Source organism: Ornithorhynchus anatinus, chromosome 5 (assembly GCF_004115215.2).
Source record: "Ornithorhynchus anatinus isolate Pmale09 chromosome 5, mOrnAna1.pri.v4, whole genome shotgun sequence".
In the NCBI taxonomy this organism is placed as follows: domain Eukaryota; kingdom Metazoa; phylum Chordata; class Mammalia; order Monotremata; family Ornithorhynchidae; genus Ornithorhynchus; species Ornithorhynchus anatinus.
The window spans coordinates 24,378,186-24,398,322 of record NC_041732.1 but is presented as its reverse complement, the minus strand read 5'-3'; the positions used below and the strand labels follow the sequence as shown (position 1 = coordinate 24,398,322).

At 49.6% G+C, this 20,137-nt stretch overlaps 1 protein-coding gene and 1 non-coding gene across 2 annotated transcripts in view; one reads left to right on the top strand and one right to left on the bottom strand.

Annotated features, from left to right (window-relative positions):
* Nucleotides 1-13,361, top strand: part of RGMA (repulsive guidance molecule BMP co-receptor a) — a 39,657-nt gene extending 26,296 nt beyond the window's left edge. The window contains exons 3-4 of the mRNA XM_007670473.2: nt 3,709-4,220; nt 10,084-13,361. Coding sequence (XP_007668663.1) covers nt 3,709-4,220; nt 10,084-10,785 — 1,214 coding nt within the window. The 3' untranslated portion in view covers nt 10,786-13,361. The remainder of the gene's footprint in view (nt 1-3,708; nt 4,221-10,083) is intronic.
* A 4,703-nt stretch (nt 13,362-18,064) lies between these two features.
* On the bottom strand, nt 18,065-18,202 carry LOC114812758. Its single transcript, XR_003760406.1, has one exon. It is a non-coding gene; the product is annotated as a small nucleolar RNA SNORA7 (small nucleolar RNA).
* Nucleotides 18,203-20,137: the final 1,935 nt, after the last annotated feature.

Sequence of the window (20,137 nt, the reverse complement as noted above, 5' to 3'; positions counted from 1 at the left end):
TAGCCTCCTCCCCAGTGGCAGTGTTTCCCCAGTGACACTCTGGTTTCCTGCCAGCTCAAATCTGAGGGCCTCATGCCCCAGCCACCTTGCCATAGGCTGGCAAATGCATTTGTTCACCAGACCCTTGCCCTGCCTGGCCAGGGCTCGGTCGGTCCCATTTCTGGCAGTCGTATATGACGTCTAAATCGTCGGGGCTCCAGAGGTGCCTGAAGGGCATGGGGGTAAACAGTGTAGATGACATGTAGTGAATTGTCCCATGTACCGAACTGTCCAGAGAGGGCTATCGGCCCAGCTCCGCTCTCAAGCTCCCAGAGTTCATGGGGGTGGATTTGCAGCCAGACGTTCTGCGAGCACTTGGTGACAGACACCATTTCCCACCTAGAGGGCTGGGTCTGGGGCCGTCATGGGGAGCCAGTATCCCTGACCCAGGCCAGACTACGGCAGCAGTGGAGGAACATCTCTGGAATCATCTGCCCCTTCCTCTCTCAGCTGCCTCACCTGAAAGGAGAGGGAGGTAGTGGTGCTGCTTCTGCGATCCCAAGCCTTCCCAAGCCTCTGGTTGGGGCTAAGGTGCCTGTGGGTGCTTAAGGTGGTTACACGGGAGCCATTTGCCCTCTAGCCCCCACTATGGGGGCTGGAGACCATTGCAAGCTTGTCATGGGCAAGTAATATATCTGTTTATTGTTGTATTGTACTCTCCCAAGTGCTTAGTATAGTGCTTTGCACACAGCAAGTGGTCAGTAAATACTATTGAATGAATGAATGAATTGCAGCCCGGGCCAATTAGGGAGTGGGTGAACTCAGACTCCACTGCCATTTCCAGGAGGGAGACTGGCTGGGCATCAATCAATCAGTCGTAATTATTAAGCACTCACTCTAATAATAATAATAATAATAATAATAATGGTATTTGTTAAGCGCTTACTAGGTGCCAGGCACTTTATTAAGTGCTGGGATGAATACAAGCAAATCGGGTTAGACACAGTCCCTGTCCCACGTAGGGCTCACAATCTCAGTCCCCATTTTACAGATGAGGGAATTGAGACTCAGAGAAGTGAACTGACGTGCCCAAGGTCACCCAGCAGACAAGTGGCAGAGCTGGAATTAGAACCCATGACCTTCTGACTCCCAGGCCCGTGCTCTAGTCACTATGCCATATGTACTAATTGTGTGGGAGAATACAATATTACAGATTTAGTAGATATGGTACCTGCCCACAAGTTTCTTCCATTCAGACACCTGCAACCTCCAAGTCTTCATCCTCTCCTTAGCCTTTCCTGTGGCCCAACCTCTTTGGAAGCTTGGTTCCCCTGGGGTAGTTGTTCTGCTGGTCCCTCCCCTTACCCTCCTCCCCACACGAGCACAGACTCAGCATTGTGTAGTGGATAGAGCCCGGGGCCTGAGAGTCAGAAGGCTATGGGTTCTAATCCATACTCCACCATTGTCTCCTATGTGACCTTGGGCAAATCTCTTCACTTCTCTGTGCCCCAGTTACCTCATCTGTAAAATGGGGATTGAGACTATGAGTCCCATGTGGGACTGGGAATGTGTTCAACCCGATTTGCTTGTATACATCCCAGCCCTTAGTACAGTGCCTGGCACACTGTAAGCACTTGAAAAATGCCACAATTATTTTTATTAGGCTCAGCATCGAATCCTTTCCAATTCATTGGATCCAGGAGAGGTTCCCTGTGGTCATTTGCAGCGGGGCTGAGGCCCCAACTGAATGCCACCTGCTGACGGTATTTTACCCCCGCCCAAGGCAGCATTCAGCCAGGGCCTGCTCAGAGCTGCCCTGTCCATCCTTCAGCAGCAGGAGTGTCCAGGCTGTGGCTTTCATTGAGGCCCAGGACATCTAAACATCTCTAGAGAGACCCCATCTGCAGGGAGAATTCACACAGTGGAGGCAAGGACCCAAGAGTGATGACGTGAGTCAGGAAGAGAATAACAGTGTCCAGGTTGGACCAGCTGGGGATGGCTGTTAGAGTGGAGAATGTCCTTTTTTCAGCTGGACTAATTTTATATCCATAAAAAGGCATAGAGAAGGCCAGGTCCTAGACAAGAAAAGGGACAGTTTTAGGGGGACACAGTCTGTATGACTTGAAAAGCACCTTTTTTTCCCAATTCACTGAGCAGAGTGTATGAGGCTACTCCCCTCAGAGAAAGGCTACCCAAGCTACTTGACCACCTACATACTGGAGAGGGCTGGGGGCCGTGTCCCTTTCAACCGACATTCTCTCATCTCCATATTGCATCCTAACTTGGGAGAAAGCCTGATTGAGGTGAGGTAAGGAGCACAGTGCTCCCAGAACTGAGGAAGCTGCCGGAATAATAATGCCAGAGTAATAATAATAATTGAAGTATTTGTTAAGCACGTATATGGGTCAAGCACTGTCCTTACCACTGGGATGGATACAATATATGCCCACTAGGCCCAGTCCCTGTCCCTAATCGGGCTCCTCCTAGCAAGAAGGAGAGCAGGTAGAAGGACCCAAGCTGTATTCCTGGCTCCACCACTTATCTGCTGTGTGACCTGGGACAAGTCACTTCCCTTCTCTGGGCCTCAGTTACCTCATCTTGTAAAATTGGGATTGAGACTGTGAGCCTTATGTGGGACAGGGACTGCGTCCAACCCGATTAGCTTGTATCAACCCCAGTGCTTAGTACAGTGTCTGGCACATAGTAAGCTCTTAATAAATACCATAATTATCATTATTTAATCACCATTTTAAGGTTGGGGAAACCAAAGTACAGAGATGTTAAGTAACTTGGCTAAGGTCGTACAGCAGGAAAGTGGCAGAGCCAGGATTAGAACCCAGTTCTCCTGTCAGTTCACAGTTGTGGTGGTGGCCAGTACAGGAGGGCAGGGCTAATACCTGTCTGAGTACACTTCTTTGTGCGTTTTCCCTGTGACTCTCTGTATTTCAGCAGTTTTGGAACCTCTAACACCCTGGGTCATCTACCATATTCAGTCAGTCATCCATCAGTGGAGTTAGAGGACTTGGGTTCTAATCCTGGCTCCATCTCGTGCTTGCTGGGTGAACTTGGGCAAGTCAGTTAGCTTCTCTGTGTCTCATTTACCTCATCTCAAATTGAGGATTTAATACCAGTTTTCCCTCCTGCTTAGATTGTGAAGCCCTGCGAGAGACAGGGACTGTGCCTGACCTGATTATTTTGTACCTTCCCCAGTGCTATTATTATTATAAGATAATAATAATAATAATGGAATTTGTTAAGTGCTTACTATGTGCTGAGCATTGTTCTAAGCATTGGGGTAGATATAAGGTAATCAGGTTGGCCCACCTGGGGCTCACACTTTTAATCCCCATTTTACAGATGAGGTAACTGAAGCTCAGAGAAGTTAAATGACTTACTTGGCCAAAGTCCCACAGCTGATAAATGGCAGAGCCGGGACTAGAACCCACGACCTCTGACTCCCAAGCCCAGGATCCTTCCACTAGGCCATGGGAGACACATTCCCTCTACCCAAAGATCTTACGGTCTAGAAACAGTGAAAACGTCGTCCCAAGCTGCTGCCAACCTGTGCCTGGAAGGATCCACCTCCTCACCCCCCTCCCACCCCCACACCACACAAACACCTGGGCTGTGGACTTGTCGGGGATGTCCGGCATGGTGGATGGGGATACGAGCACCAGATCCCTGTTCCCACAGTGACAACTCTCTGTCGCTCGTTTGTTTTCTCTGCAGCCACCTCCCAGTGCAAGATCCTGAAGTGCAACTCTGAGTTCTGGACGGCCACCTCTGGGGCTCACTACCTGGGCGGCGAGGACACCCCGGAGTTCTGCACGGCCCTGCGGGCCTATGCCCACTGCACCCGGCGCACGGCCCGCACCTGCCGGGGGGACCTGGCCTACCACTCGGCCGTCCACGGCATAGAGGACCTCATGAGCCAGCACAACTGTTCCAAGGATGGCCCCACCACCCAGCCCCGCCTCCGCACTCTGCCCCCGGTGGACCCCCAGGAGCGCTCGGACAGTCCCGAGATCTGCCACTACGAGAAGAGCTTCCACAAGCACTCCGCGCCCCCCAACTACACCCACTGCGGCCTGTTCGGGGACCCCCACCTCAGGACTTTCACGGACCGCTTTCAGACCTGCAAGGTGCAGGGGGCCTGGCCGCTCATAGACAATAACTACCTGAACGTTCAGGTCACCAACACCCCAGTGCTGCCGGGATCTGCTGCCACCGCTACCAGCAAGGTAAGGAGCGTTAACTTGTGAGGGACAAATGGGCTGCGTCCCTTCCTGCCGTATTTCTGTGGCTTCCAGCCTCCCCTGGAAGCCCTCACCTCTGTTGCTCCCATTAACAAACACACACACACACACACACAGCGCCACCACCAAAGTGATGGGAGTGATGGCGGGGAGGGTAGGAAGGGGACCCTTCTGAGGAGGATGGGGTCTTTAGGTCTCTCAGGAGTCTGTCACCCTAGGCACCCTGTGGCTGAGATCGTGCTGGTGCCTGGCTTTCCATTCTAGAGCAGAGCTCCTTGACCTCTGACTGAGAAGTACCCCTCCCCAGAGATTCACTACCTTTGCCCCCTGACCTCCTGCCCCTCAGTCCCCCATCAATCATAAATATAGCCCACATCCAGCTGCTGCCACCACGTAATGCCGCTTTGCTGCTCCGAAACCCAAAGCGTCTCCGTCTTCTCCATCTCCCCCTTGTCCCCACTCGCCCCTGCCGCCTTCAGAAAGAGAGACTGTGCTAGACTCATCATTCCAGAAAGAATAGCTGCTGCTGGGGGAAATGTGCCCAGTGGTTCAGGTTCGGGAAAGGCAGCGGTTATGGTTGGGTCTCTTGACCGTCTGCATTTTCCCTCAGGAGGGCGGGAGGTAGGGAAGCAGTAGGCGAATGATGCCACCGAAGGGGCAGCCTTCAAGAGATGGGTGAGGGGAGGGCAGTAGGAGGAGAAAGGTCGACTTAGACCTTCTTTTTTTTAACCAAGGGTCACCGTTGCCGAACAGTTTTCTCTCAAACTCCAAGCGGAACGGTGGGTGTCCTTAGCCACGGTTACAGTCGGAGAAACGGACAGTGGGACAGAGGAAGGACCTTTGCCTGCTGTCCATGCTGGGGTGGGACAAAACTGAGGCTAGAACCCAGGTACCCCGGCTCCAGGCCCAGAGCTGCCATCCCAACTTGCCCTGTCGGCTTAAGATTCCCAGCTGGTGGGTGGAGGAGAAGACCTAGCTGGTTGGTTCTTCCAAAACCCAAAATGGCTGAGGAGGAGTTGGTGTTTCTGTGCAGAAACATTGGAAGGCACAGCAGCAAGGAGAGCCAGGACACACACAAGGAAGCTTCTGTTTGCTTTTTTTTTTCCCCTCAGTAAATTAAAATTTGTAAGTGACTTAGGGGCTGGCGGAGAGGGCCTGAGTCCTCTGCTGGACTGGCAGGAAGGGGAGGGACAGTGGTCCTGGTCAGCTCTACCACAGTGAGGCCACACCCTTGGTATACTCCGCCAATCACCGTTCTCAACGGATGATGGCTCCCTCATCATCTTCCCTCTGAGCTGAGGACTCTGTTCTCACTTCCCCCCTCCAGAGCTGAGCTTGGTTTTTCCCTGACCCCTCCCTGCAACCAAGCAGGGACCCAAACCCTCAACTGGTAAAGGCAGCGGTGGCCACCCCAGGCAGGCATTAGAGTGGCCCGTCCGGGAAGTCTGGCTCCTTAGCCACAGGCCCAGGTAAGTGGAACCAGAAAGTAGCTAGAATTTGGGTCCGAACAGTTCCGGAGAACACAGTTCTGGGCTGGCCTTCCTCAACTCCTCCAGTGATTCCTTCTAGTCCTTTGCAAGTGCGTTTTTATGCTAGGCCCCTTCACCTACCAAGTAGGGAAGTTCTGATCTCTCCAACTTGTCTGTGATAACCACGGTTAACCCCTCAGCACCCAGTGCCAAGTGTAATAGTCTGCTTCCCTCCCCCAGTTTCTCTCTCAGGACAAGTCCTGCCCTTTGGGTTCGAAGACAGATAAAAGGCAGTGGTGTTCCTTCCCGCTACCTCACCGTGACTTGTGCATGGCCTAGTGGAAACAACATGGGTCCAAGAGTCAGGAGACCCAGAATCTAATCCCGGTACCCCCCTTTTCCGCTGTGTGAATTTAGGCAAGTCCCTTCACTTCTATGGGTCTCCATTTCCTCCTCCGTATATGAAGAAGAAAATGCCTATTCTCCCTTCCCTTAGCCTGTGGGCCCCATGTGGGGCAGGGACTGAGTCAGATCTGGTGGTATTGTATCTACCTCAGTGCTTACCACATAAGAATTTAACACATATCATTATTACTGTTATTATGGTGGGACTCAGCATAAATACATTCATCTGTAAAATGGGGATTAAAACTGAGCCCTACGTGGGACAATTTGATTACCCTGTATCTACCCCAGCGCTTAGAACAGTGCGTGGCACCTAGAAAGCGCTTAACAAATGCCATCATCATTCACTCAATTTGCCTGTTAGATGCCCCCACTCTCAAGCCCTCCTCTAATTCCCTTTAATAATGTTGGTGTTTGTTAAGCGCTTACTATGTGCCGAGCACTGTTCTAAGCACTGGGGTAGACATAGGGGAATCAGGTTGTCCCACGTGGGGCTCACAGTCTTAATCCCCATTTTACAGATGAGGGAACTGAGGCACAGAGAAATTAAGTGACTTGCCCACAGTCACACAGCCGACAAGTGGCAGAGCTGGGATTCGAACTCATGAGCCCTGACTCCAAAGCCCATGCTCTTTCCACTGAGCCACGCTGCTTCCCTTTGTGGATGACTTTGTTAATAATAATAATGTTGGTATTTATTAAGCACTTACTATGTGCAGACCACTGTTCTAAGCACTGGGGGAGATACAGGGTAATCAGGTTGTCCCACGTGAGGCTCACAGTTAATCCCCATTTTACAGATGAGGGAACAGAGGCACAGAGAAGTTAAGTGACTTGCCCACAGTCACACAGCTGACAAGTGGCAGAGCGGGATTCGAACCCATGACCTCTGGCTCCCAAGCCCAGGCTCTTTCCACTGAGCCACGCTGCTTCTCTTGTTACTAAAGGGAATGAGTCAGTGTTGTCTTCTACTCCCCATATTCACCCAGTGAAGGGTGAAAAAGTGAGACGTAGTGGAAATGGCATAGGCCTGGAAGTCAGAGGACCCGGGTTCTAATACTTCTAATACCGATTCCCACCTTGCCTGCTATGTGATCTTGGGCAATTCACTTAACTTCTCTATGCCTCTACATTCTCAGCTCATTGTGAGCAGGGAACTTTCCCAAGTGCTTAGTGCAGTGCTCTGCCCATAGTAACAGCTTAATAAAAGCCATTGACTCAGACGGTGTGTGGAACAGGGATTCTGTCCAACCCGATTATGCTATCTCTATCCCAGTGCTTAGTACAGTGCTTGGCACATAGTAAGCCCTTAACAAGTAAAATTAAAGGAAAAGGAAAAAGAAAGCCACACCAGAATCTTAGAACCAGAGCAAAGAGCTTTGCTGGCAGGAGATACAGTTCCTTGATGAACTTCCTTCATGCTGTTACTTGTGTCGGTTTTGCTGGCGCTGGGACTAACAGCAGCACACAGGGAGTTTGTCAGCCTTCCAGGGGACTGTCTCCAGGAGAGATGGTGGTTAGGCCCGGAACCAGCTTTTCCTGTTTCTGCCATGGGCTCCGGTGGTGCCTCGAGAGTGGGACCAGAAGCTACATGAGGGTGGGCCAGGCCGGTGGGGACGAGGGCGGAGGGGTCCTTAGTTGGGATTTTTGAATGCTCCAACTCTTCAAGTCTCCAAAAACGTACCAGGCATCTCATCGCATGCCAGGACTCCCCCTCCCAGGACTCCTGGGGCATCTTCTGGTCTGGCCCCACCCTTCGCTGGGCTGGACCACAACACAAAGCTGGGGCTCTTCCTGGGTCCTACAGGGTGAGTGGCGGGCAGCTGCCATAGAGCCCTGCAGGGCAAGAGACTAGACGGGTCCCCACCCTCTTTCTCCCCCTCCCTCCCCAAATCAGCGGGACCAAGCCTGGTTCGGGCAGGCAGGAGGCCGTCCTGGGACAACTCTCACCCTCACTCTGTTGTTCTGGGCCTTTAGGGCACTGTGCCGCCTACCCCCAAGTTGCACCATAAGAGATTGGGCTGTGGGCATATTCCTCTGCCCCCCAGCATAGACCCTGGACCTCTCTGCCACAGAATGGAGATGCAGGATGGAGAGCAGGGCAGTGTTTTGTTTCCTCAGAATGCTACGGAGACCCGACCCCATCCCATCACCCGGAAAATGGGGGGAAGGCTTGCCCATGCCAGTTCTGGGAAGTCCATCTGTGTGAGCATGGGTGCTCAGCTTCCTGGGTACCCTCCCAGACTGGCCCTCACCCATTAACCAGCACCCCCAGGGGCTTGGTCGTTGCTGGGAATCCTGGTGAAGGGGTGGGTTGGGGACTCCTCAGCTCCTTATTCTTTTATTTTTTTTTAAATGGTATCTTTTAAGTGACTGATATGTGCCAAGCACTGTTCCAAGCACTGGGGTAGAAGCAAGATAATCAAGTCGGTGACTGTCCCTGTCCCACATAGGGATCACGGTCCAAGTAAGGAGGGCGATTACGTATTTAATCCCCATTTTAGAGATGAGGAAAGAGAGGCACAGAGAAGTTAGGTGACTTGCCCAAGGTCACACAGCAGGCAAGTGGCAGAGCTGGGATTAGAACCCAAGTGCTCTGGCTCCCAGCCCTTTGCTTTATCCACTAGACCATGCTGCTTTGCCACAGGCCACGCCACTTCCTTATGTCTAACCCAAATCCATTCTGCTACAGCATAAATCCCTGTGGTCCCAGTTATTGGGGAGATGAGTTATCTGGTCCCCATCCTCTTTATAACAGCCATTTGTTTCCAGGGGGAGGCTATTAAATTAGGCCTCAGCATTCTCTTCCCCAGGATAAATAATTAACTTTTGTAATGTGGTTTTTTTTAATGGTATTCATCAAGTGCTTACTATTTGTCTGACACTGTACTAAGCACTGGGGTTAAATGCTTACAATGAGTTCTAAGTGCTGGGGTAAGTACAAGTTAATTAGGCCTGAAACAGTCCCTGTCCCGCATGGGACTCACAGTCTAAGTAGGAGGGAGAACAGGTATTTCACCCCCATTTTACAGTTAAGGAAACTGAAGCACAGAAAAGTTAAGTGATTTGCCCAAGATCACACAGCAAGCGATTGGCAGAGCTGAGATTAGAAACCAGGTCCTCTTGACTCCCAGGCCATTGCTCTTTCCACTAGGCCATGCTGCTTCATTCAGCAGTATTTATTAAGAACCTCTGTTCAGTGTGCTGTACTAGGCACTTGGAGCCATTTAGTAAAATGAAAAGACTTGGTTCCTGTCTGGACAGATTTTATCATCTATTTGGTGGAATCATCTGTGCATGAGTAAGAGCAGGATGAGAAGAAGAATCAAGTAAAGTACAGAAAAAAAGTAAGCAAATACCTGGATGACTAAGTAAATGGTTGAAGAAAGTTGATGGGTATTTACAAGGAGGAGGTATTGACTACAACCAGGAGGTGTAATTGATTGGGAAATGGCTCATTTATCAGTCAATCAGTGGTATTTATTGAGTGCTTACCATTTATAAAGCTTGGTACTAAGTGCCATCCATCAGAATTAGCTCATGAAGTAAATGGGTATTTAGGAAGACTTTGGGGTTCGGGACATTTGAGGAGTGAGAGCACCAGATTGGGAAAGGGATCGGGACAGTGGGCCTGAGACTGGAGAACCGACAATGAGGCACAGTAAGAAGGTTAGTTGGATGGGAGCAGAGAGTCCGGGCTGAATCGTAGTGGTTGAAAGGGCTTTGCTGGGCATGTAAGAAGGAGGGAATGGGAGGAGAGGTGAATAGTCAGAACGTCTGTTGGACATGGGGAAGAGGCCGGGGAGGCTCTAGGGTATGTTTTAGGAGGTCTGAGTAGCCCTCACAGCCCCATGCTCAAAGAGGGTCCTTTTTAAGGAAGAGTTGGTAGAGCTCATCCCAGCTCCAAGCAGAAGCGGAGGAGACCAGTCAGTCCTTCCTCCCCCCTAACATCTCTCCTGCTCTGTCTCTGGCAGCTCACCATCATCTTCAAGAGCTTCCAGGAGTGCGTGGAGCAGAAGGTGTACCAAGCGGAGATGGACGAGCTCCCGGCTGCCTTTGCTGACGGCTCCAAGAACGGCGGTGACAAGCATGGGGCTAACAGCCTGAAGATCACAGAGAAGGTGTCGGGCCAGCATGTGGAGATCCAAGCCAAGTACATCGGCACCACCATTGTGGTCAGGCAGGTCGGCCGCTACCTGACCTTCGCTGTGCGCATGCCCGAGGAGGTGGTCAATGCCGTGGAGGACCGGGACGGTCAGGGCCTCTACCTTTGCCTCCGGGGCTGCCCCCTGAGCCAGCAGATTGACTTCCGGGCCTTCCATGCTGCCGAGAGCCGGGGGCCGCGCCGCCCGGGGTCCGGTCTCCCTGCTTCGGCCCCGCCCGCGGCCTTCACCTATGAGACGGCCACCGCCAAGTGCAGGGAGAAGCTGCCCGTGGAGGACCTCTACTTCCAGTCCTGCGTGTTTGATCTCCTGACCACAGGGGATGTGAACTTCACCCTGGCTGCGTACTACGCATTCGAGGACGTCAAGTCGCTGCACTCCAACAAAGACCGGCTGCACCTATATGAGAGGACTCGGGACCTGGCGGGAGGAGCCACATGCTTGGACCTGTCTTGGGCCCTGCTCCTGACCTTCGGAGCCCTGGCAGGGACATGGGCATCTGTGGGCCTCTAGGTGTTGGCCACTGTAGGCCTGAAGGTGTCCAGCTTGAGGTCGAGCGAGCAAAGCAGGAGGGAGGAGGGGGAGGGGATGGTGGCTGCCCTTTCTGAGAACTCTGGCCCTCTTGGGTCTGGTCTGAGGTTTCAGGGGAAGGGGAGGCTTGCACGATCAGCTGGGAGCCCTCTCCCTCCAGAGCTACTTTCTCCACAATCCCCTAGCTTGACACCTCCAAGGGAAAATGATGTGAGACCCTGGAGAAGTGGGCCGGTCTTCTCCAGCATCAAGGGGACTCTTACCTCACACCGACTTTCCTCTGCCCTCCTGCTTCCCTTTCCTCCTCTCCCTCAAAATGCGTAAGCCTGGGCAGGTGAGGACAGGTTGAGCTCCCTCTGACACCCCCCTACCCCTGCCTCGATGTCCCTCGGTGCTTTGTCAAGGCACTCTCTGGTCTGTGGTGACTGGGACACTGCGTGTGTGATAGTAAGCTTCATGTTTGGGGATGAGAGTCTGCTATTTGGCCCTCGCAGTGAAAGGGGTGTCAAATGTTCTTCTTTCCCACCCCCCCCCCCTTACGCCCCCTGCCCACCGGCCCACTGGATGAATGTGCAAACCAAATGATGTTCTCTGCTGAAAGTCCTGGGAGGACAGACCACCATCTCCCAAACCTTCCACCCTATTGAGAGATTTCCCCTGTGCTCATAAGCGCACACATTCAAACACACACACATACACAAACATATACACACACAGCTTGACAGCCAAGTGTGCACTGAAACACGCACCCTTGACATGGCATGCACTGAAGTGGATTCACACACTGGACGTATGTCCAGGTCCAGCCGCCCTCATCCCTAGATTCCTAGGTTGACTAACCAGGCCCAAGTGGCCATCCAAATGCCCACCCACACTGAACCCCGGCCTGGGCACACAGCCAGGGATGGTCAGAACACTCCAAACGCTGCCCTCCCTCCGCCCGAAGCAGTGCGATGATCCTGGGATCAGTGGCAGCCGAGCTGTGTGAATCCCAGGTGGGAAGAAGCTTGGAGGGGAAGTGCAAGATTCCTCAGAGCCCAGCAGTCATAGGTAGCTCTCATGGCCCTACATGGGTGCCATCCAAATAGACGTCCCTGGATCTTCCAAATGGCATTGTCTTTGGCCTTCCAGGTGCCTCTCTTTGAAGGGTGACCCAAGAGCCAGGAGCAAGGGTCCTAGAGAGTTTGTGGGGGGGCAGGGAGGGGTTCCAGGCCCAGCCAGCCTCCAAGATGCTGAGGCTTGCAGCGTCCATCCATCACATCCTACCAGATAAACGCCATTTGTAAAGCAGCAGGGAAATGCAACTTGTGTCTTGGTTGTAATTTATATTGTCTCTTTAATATATAGAACCCTTCACATTGATCCTATGTGACTGTACATATGAAGAGATGTAATTGGTTTTCAATGTTTAAGCAGAGAAAAGATGTGTTTACTACTTCTGTTCCTTCCTCGTGTGGTGGTGGCAACTGTTTCTTGATAGGGAGATGTAGAGTAGGGGTATAGTAGCGGAGCCAGCCCAGAGATTTCCCCAGGCAATGGGGCCAGCTGGCCTGCCCTGTTCACCTTCATTTTTTCAGTCTCCTGGCCTCAGAGGATTTGCTGGCCTCCCAGGAATGGCAACCATGGGACAAGCCTCAGAGGGGAGATGATTCAGGATGTCCCATTCATTCTTTCAACCCACCACTCAGAATTCTGGGACATGAGGAGAGAAGGTGGGTCAGGCACTCGGGTCCTCCTAGTCGCTCTACCCCAGGCTTTGGAGGGGGCACTCCGGCTCCTGACGGGGTGGATAGCAGGGAACCTGCCTCAGTTTTCAGTCTTGTACATCCCCAGTCCTGTAAGGGAGGAAATTGTTCCTTGGCCCTCTCTCCTCTGGCTTTCTCCTCTCGGGTTCTTTTGTCTTCTGCAGGCCAGATAACCAGTCATCCTAGCTCCCTTTCCATGGTGAAACAGCTGGGTTTTCCTTAGAATTTGGGAACCAGCTTGCATTTGCGGGGGGGAGGGGCAGCCCCAATGCCCACAATCCCAGCCTCCAGTAGCCGCAGCGGCTCTGGACTTAGGCTTTCCAGTGACGCCTCCTCCTCCCCAAAACCAGAAGGGGGTGTTCTGCTTCTTTGGTCAGTGCAGGTTGTCTTGAAGAAGGATCCTTGCCTTGCGGGGCCTGCTCCCTGGTGCATGGCCCTTCTTCAGGACCCTCTCCGTGCACCGACTCAGTGCTACTCGCTGTTGCTCCTGATATTGATTCAGAGGGGAGTTGAGGCCCGTACCCCACACAGTAAGAGCTCACTGGGTTCTGAGCAGTTTAGTTCTCTCTGCCAAAGCCACGCAGCCCAGGAGGATGGAGAATGCCTGCCTGCTGGTTGGTGGAATTGCCCTTTGTTAGAAGTTAAACAAGTGAAGCACTTTATTTTGGTTGTGTTTGACCGCGTTCTGGTTACAGGTGAAGACACCTCACCACACCCATGTGTGTAAGACCTATGTGGAGTGTCACCACGTGTACATACTGTAAATTATTTATTGATCAACAAAATGCAAGTAAAGTTTGGGGGTTTTTTTGACGTTTGAGAAAAACATCTCCTCTTTCTTGGGGGTCGCCTCGGAGATTAGAACGTTTATTAGGGGATGCTTGACTCAAAATATGTAGATGAGTGCTGGTGATTGAGTGTGTATCTGTGTGTGTGTGTGTGTGTGTGTGTGTGAGAGTGTCTTTAGGGGTTTGGGCGGTTACTTGCCATTGTCAGTAAGACTGCAGCAGCAGAAAACTTTCAACTCTGACCCCTAAAACCTCCAACCCCTTCACCCCCCGTTTTAACCACCAGATCCAACCCCTTTTCCATCTCTGCCTATTGTGACTCTGGCTGGTTTAGAGGAACTATCAAAAAGTCGTGTCTTGGTGGGATTTAGAGAGAGATTTGGACTCCTCCAAAGTGAAAGCAGGAAGAGGCAGCAAGGACATGTCTTGCTTTTTTTTATGGTATTTGTTAAGCACTTACTACATGCCAGGCACTGGACTAAGCACTGGTATAGATGCAAGTTAATAGCTTGGACTCAGTCCATGTCCCACATGGAGCTCCCTATCTTAATCCCTGTTTTACAGATAAGGTAACAAGCACAGAAAAGTAAAGTGACTTGCCTAGGATCACACAGCCAACAAGTGGCAGAGCCAGAATTAGAATCCAGGTCCTTCTGACTTCCAGGTCTGTGCTGTACATGCTGCTGCTTTGAAAACCTGATGGAAAAATTCTCCATTTGGTCTGTCCTGCTTCCAACCAGCCCACTGGACCACTTGGGACCAGGGTGGGGGTGGAATGTGTGTGTATGAAAAAGAGGGAGTGTATATGTGTGTGTGTCTCTCAGCATTACCTGGGGGGAGGGAGCTGCGGTGAACCTGCTCAGAAGCTCCTTCAGCCCCACATTCCCGGGATGAACACCATAGTTGTCCCACCTCTAGCCTAAGGACTCCGTGTGCGGGCCCCTCCTCCCTCGGGCTCAGGCCTGCAAAGTAGAACCATAGACCCAGCACCACAGATCCGGCCAGGAGAGAAGGGAAGGAGGAGGAAGGTAAATACCATTGATTGATAGGTGGATCCCAACTGTGATGAGTGTAGAGCCAAGTCAGCATAGCCATGGAAAATTTTGGTGGCCCTCTCTGGGGAACAAGGAGGAACTGGGTCCACCAAGACAGCCTGGGCAATGGAAAAACATACTTATATTTCATTTTTTTTTTTAGTTTAAATTTAAATCCAGTGCAGTATAAAGCCAGGAAAATCCCCAGACTGATTACAGGGCCTGATGGGATAAAACTTTGAAAGCATCTTCTCTTTTGTCAATCAATGTCTTTTTTGAGCACTTATTGTGTGCAGAACACATGCTAGGAACACTACTTAATTCTTAGGGGAGTACAGAATAATAGAGTAGGGAGACACAATCCCTGCCCTCAAGCATCTTATGACCTAGCGAGGATCTCACAATCTTCTCTTTTTCCCAAGAATTTCAAAAAGGAGAAAGGACGGGCTATAGGGGAAAAACCGTGTTTGAGGACTGAAGGGGGCCAAGCTAAGTAGGAAAATATGAGCATTACTAAACACACCAGCAAGCATGAGGCCTAAAATGGATCACTCAGATAATGAAGGCAGCAGTGCCCAGGATAACATATCTATTAACAGTTGTTGGCTCAACCGAGAAGAGCCAAGGACAAGCTAAGGGCATGAACATGTCTATCATTCCAATCAAATGAAAATGCTCTGGACTCTAGCCCCGAAATACTCATGGATTGAACATGCTTTCCAGTGCGATGTTTTTATAAGAACCAAGCTTCTTATGGGTAGGGGACGTGCAACCAATTCTATTAAATTGTACTCTCCCAAGCACTTAGTACAGTGTTCTGATTGATTGACATTGAGTAACTGATTGATTAATCGAGTGAAGGTTTTGCCCTGGAATTTCAATAACAATCATTGTGGTTTAAGCATTTGCCTTATGCCCAACCCTGTACAAAGCACTAGGGAAGATAGAAGATAATCTGATTGTACACAGTCCCTGCCCCACAAGGGGCTCACTGTGTTAAGTGGAGAGAGAAAACAAATATTGAATCCCCCTTTTACAGATGAGGAAACAGGCCCAGAGAAGACAATTTTTTTGCCCAAGGTTCATCATATGGCAGGTTTTCATTTGTTCATTCAATCATATTGATTGAATGCAAAGCATGGTACTAAGTGCTTGGGAGAACAATATAACAATCAGATAGACGGCAGAACTGGAATTAGAACCCAGGTCTGACTCCCAGGCCCGGACACTTGCCGCTAGCTCGTGCTGTGCATTTCCTTTTCACTTCACACATGACAGACTGGAGGCACATTGACATATAGAGGAACTTCAATAACTTCCTTTCCCAATGAATTAGGCAACTCATAAGGAAAAATCTCAGGGGTGAGATCACTAACTTCCTGTTTCACAATGAGGACAGAACAAGCCAAAAGAGGGAAAATGTTTTTGTATTTTTGACTGCCTTGTGATATAGGCTGTCCTGTATGTGAGGCACATTGACTCTAGAATAGCCAGAGCGAAATAAAGAAGTGGTCAGAAGCCATAATGCTATTTTGGAAGTTCATGCCTAAGCATAAGTGTAACAGGATAGTACCTGTTTTCTTTCACCCTGTGTGTGCATCACTGGACTTTAAGTGCACTGGCTTTAGGAGTAGCAGAATTTAGTGGCAGCTTTTAGTTTCGTGTTGTTGATGAAAATTCTTGGCTTTGGCTAGGGCTTCTTGAGAGTGGCTTTAAGCACTTAGTGCAGTACTAACTCTCCCAAGTGCTTAGTACAGTTCTTTGCACACAGTAGGTGCTCAATAAATACAATTGAATGAATGAATGGAAATGCTTAGTACAGTGCTCTTCACACAGTATTGATTGATTAATGCATAATTTCCATTTCCTTTGGGCGAATAGGGTTGGGGTGAAGCAGCAAGGAAATTCATAAATTTTTGTGTGTCTTTTTGTATGGCTGCATCTAGAACACAGTCGCCTACATAAAGCTGCTTCGAAGCACAAACGCAGCCACTGCTGAAGATGCACAGAGTCTGACAAGTGTGTAGTGTGATTAGGTTAGTTTGGAAGGAATGAAGAGAGCAAGTTGGAGATATTTAGTCTAGTGCTCTGCACCCTGGAAGTACTTAATAAGTGTCACTGATTGATTTATATGAAGGGTGGGGTGAGTTGGGGAAAAATGTAGTTCTAGTTTTTAGTTTTTATGGTATTAAGTGCTTATTATGTGTCAGGCGCTGTACTAAGCACTGGGGTGGGAACAAGCCCATCATGTTGGACATGTTGGGCTAACAGTCTTAATCCCATTTTACAGATGAGGGAACTGAGGCCCAGAGAAGTGAAGTGACTTGCCTCAGGTCACACAGAAGACAAGTGGTTGAGCTGTTTGAAGTGAGAGAGACTGATAGCAGGGGGTTCAGAGAGGAGGCTGAAACAATAGTCTGGCTGTGATACAATCAGAGCTGGTGCCAGAGGAGCAGCTGTTTCGGGGAGCGGAGGGGGCAGCCTGGGAGTCCTTGTGTACGACTGAACTGATCACACAACCTCATTTCACTCCAAGGGTGATGGAGGTGTCAGACGTGGCCCCTTCAACTCTAACTCTCCCAACCATTTCTTTACACAATAGCATGAAGATTTTGGTGGTTCCTGAAGACAGTAAGCTCCTTGTGGGCAGGGTTCGTCTACCCACTCTGTTGTACTGTATTTTCCCAAGTCCTTATTAGAGTGCTCTGCACACAGTAAGTGCTCAATAAATAATAATAATAATAATGTTGGTATTTGTTAAGCGCTTACTATGTGCCGAGCACTGTTCTAAGTGCTGGGGTAGATACAGGGTAATCAGGTTGTCCCACGTGAGGCTCACAGTTAATCCCCATTTTGCAGATGAGGTAACAGGCACAGAGAAGTTAAGTGACTTGCCCACAGTCACACAGCTGACAAGTGGCAGAGCCAGAATTCGAACTCATGACCTCTGACTCCCAAGCCCGTGCTCTTTCCACTGAGCCATGCTGCTTCTTTAATGTTGTTGATCGAATGATCTCTCCAGCCAAATTTACTTCTTAATTGACAAAGACTTTGCCTGTTGATGGTCTCCAATCAATCATGTGGTACATTTATTCAGCACTCACATATTCAATCTGTCACTCACGTATTCAATCTATCACTCATGTATTCAATCTCTCACTAAATTTTGTCAGTTCAACTTTCACAACTTTGCTAAAATCCTCCCTTTCCTCCCCAATCCAAAATGCAACCACATCAATCCAAAATGCTATCACGTCAATCCAATCACTTATCCCATCCCGCCTTAATTACTGCATCAGCCTCCTTACTGATCTCCCTGCTTCATGTCTCTCTCCACTTGGTCCATACTTCAGTTTGCTGCCCAGATTATTTTTCTACAAAAGCATTCAGTCCATGTTTCCCCACTCATCAAGAACCTCCCAGTGGTTGCCCATCCACCTCTTCATCAAACAGCAATTCCTCATTATTGTTGTCTTATGCTGTGAGATGTGTCTGACTTATAGCGATGCCATGGACACATCTCTTCCAGAATCCCCATCTCCATCTGCCGTTGTTCAGGTAGTGTATCCTTAGAGTTTTCTTGGTAAAAATATGGGAGCGGTTTACCATTGCCTCCTTCTGCTCAGTAAACCTTCCTGAGTCTCTGCCCTTGACTCTCTCCCATGCCACTGCTGCCCAGCACAGGTGAGTTTTGATTTGTAGCAGATTGCCTTCCACTCGCTAGCCACTGACCAAGCTAGGAATGGAATGGGTAGGCCTATGCTTGACTCTCTCTCCCATAGTCGAGACTGGTAGAGTACTGGAAACTCTCCAGGTGCGACCCTGGGAGGTGAACAATTCCTTACCATTGGCTTTAAAGCTCTCGTTCACTTTGCCCTTTCCTTCCTTACCCCGCTGCTCTCCTACCACAACCCAACTGGCATACTCAGCTCCAGTAATGCCAACCTACTCACTGTACCTCAATCCCATTTATCTTGCTCCCGACTTCCTGCCCATGTCCTGCTTCTGGCCTGGAACACCCTTCCTCTTCATATCTGACAGAAGATTACCCTCCCCACCCTCAAAGCCTTATTGAGAGATATCTCCTCCTAGAAGTCTTCCCTGATTAGGCCCTCATTTTCTCTTCCCCCACTCCCTTCTACATCACCCTTGAACTAGGATTGGCACCCTTTATTCACCCCCTCTCTCAGCCCCATGGCACTTATGTACATAGCTATAAATTATTTATATTAATGTCTGTTTCCCCCTCTGGAGTGTAAGCTTATTGTTGGCAAGGAACCTGTCTACCACCTCTGCTACGTTGTACTCTCCCAAGTACTTAGTACAGTGTTCTGCATACAGTAGTGTTCAATAAATATGATTGATTGATTAATTGATTGCAGAGTACCACAATGGGTGCTTGGGAGAGTACAATACACAGGATTGGTAGCCATGATCCCTGCCTACAAGAATGCTTGGTAAGGTCAGTGAATACAGACATCTTGGCATTACCCTCTGCATTTTTCCTGTATCTGTCACACTCCAAAGAGCACATCTGTTATGCTCTGCTTGGACCTGAAACCACTTTAAGAGTCAGTCAGTGCCCAGCTATGTCCTGCTCAGAAAGATTCTGTTTAGAATCTTGCCTGAAATGCAAATCAGTGAAATGTCTCTAAAGTAGCCTAACACCATACTAAATTGAAAGATCTTACTGTCAAGTAGTATTACCTTCAAAAACGAAGATTTTTTATGGGATTTTATAAGTGCTTACTATAATTCAAGCATTCTTCTAAAAACTGGGGTAGATACAAGTTAATCTGGTTGGACACAGTCCCTATCCCACATGCGGCTCACAGTCCAAGAAGGAGGGAGAACAGGTATCAATACCTATTTTACAGATGAGGAAACAGAGGCACAGAGAAGTTAAGCAACTTGCCCAAGGTCACAAAGCAGACAGGTGGTGGAATGGGTGGGTGTGAGGGGGGGACTAGAACCCAGGTTCTTCTGACTCCCATGCCTGTGCTCTATCCACTAGACTTTATCTAGTTAATAGTTAAAGTGGGCCAAAGAGAAAGGGAGAAGGTGAGAAAATTGCCCTCCCACACGCCAATTCCCTCTGTCCCTTCCCCTGTTTCCAGCTGGAAATCCCATGTGGTTGGTCCCTGCAGAGAAAGTGAGAATCATGTTCTATGGGCTGGGGTAGATACAAGGCAATCACATCAGACACTGATCCTGTCACATACGGGGCTCAAACTCTAAAGGGGTGGGGGGAGAACAGGAATTTAACCCTCAATTTACAGGTGAGGAAGCAGAGGCAGAGAATGTGAGTGACTTACCCAAGATCTCACAGCCAGGATGTAGTGGAGCTGCATTTAGTACCCGTCTGGGAGTCAGAAGGTCAGGGGTTCTAGTCCTAACTCACTTGTAAATGGAGGATTAAATACCTATTTCTCCTTCCTCCTTAGACTGTGAACCCTACGCGGGGCAGGAACTTTATCCGATTTGATGGTCTTGTACCTACCCCAGCACTTAGTGCAGTGCTTGGCATAGAGTAAGGGCTTAACATATATCACAATTATTATTATTATTATTATTGGGACTGTGTCTGTTATTTTGTTATAATGTATTCTCCCAAGTCCTTAGTACATCGCTCTGCACACAGTAAGTGCTCAATAAATATAATTGACTGATTGATTATTCTGATGTGTCTGCACTCTGTCTAGTTTTATGCTTCTTTTCCCTTCTGCTTTGACTATTCACAAAATATTTTTTTGCCATTCTTCCCCAT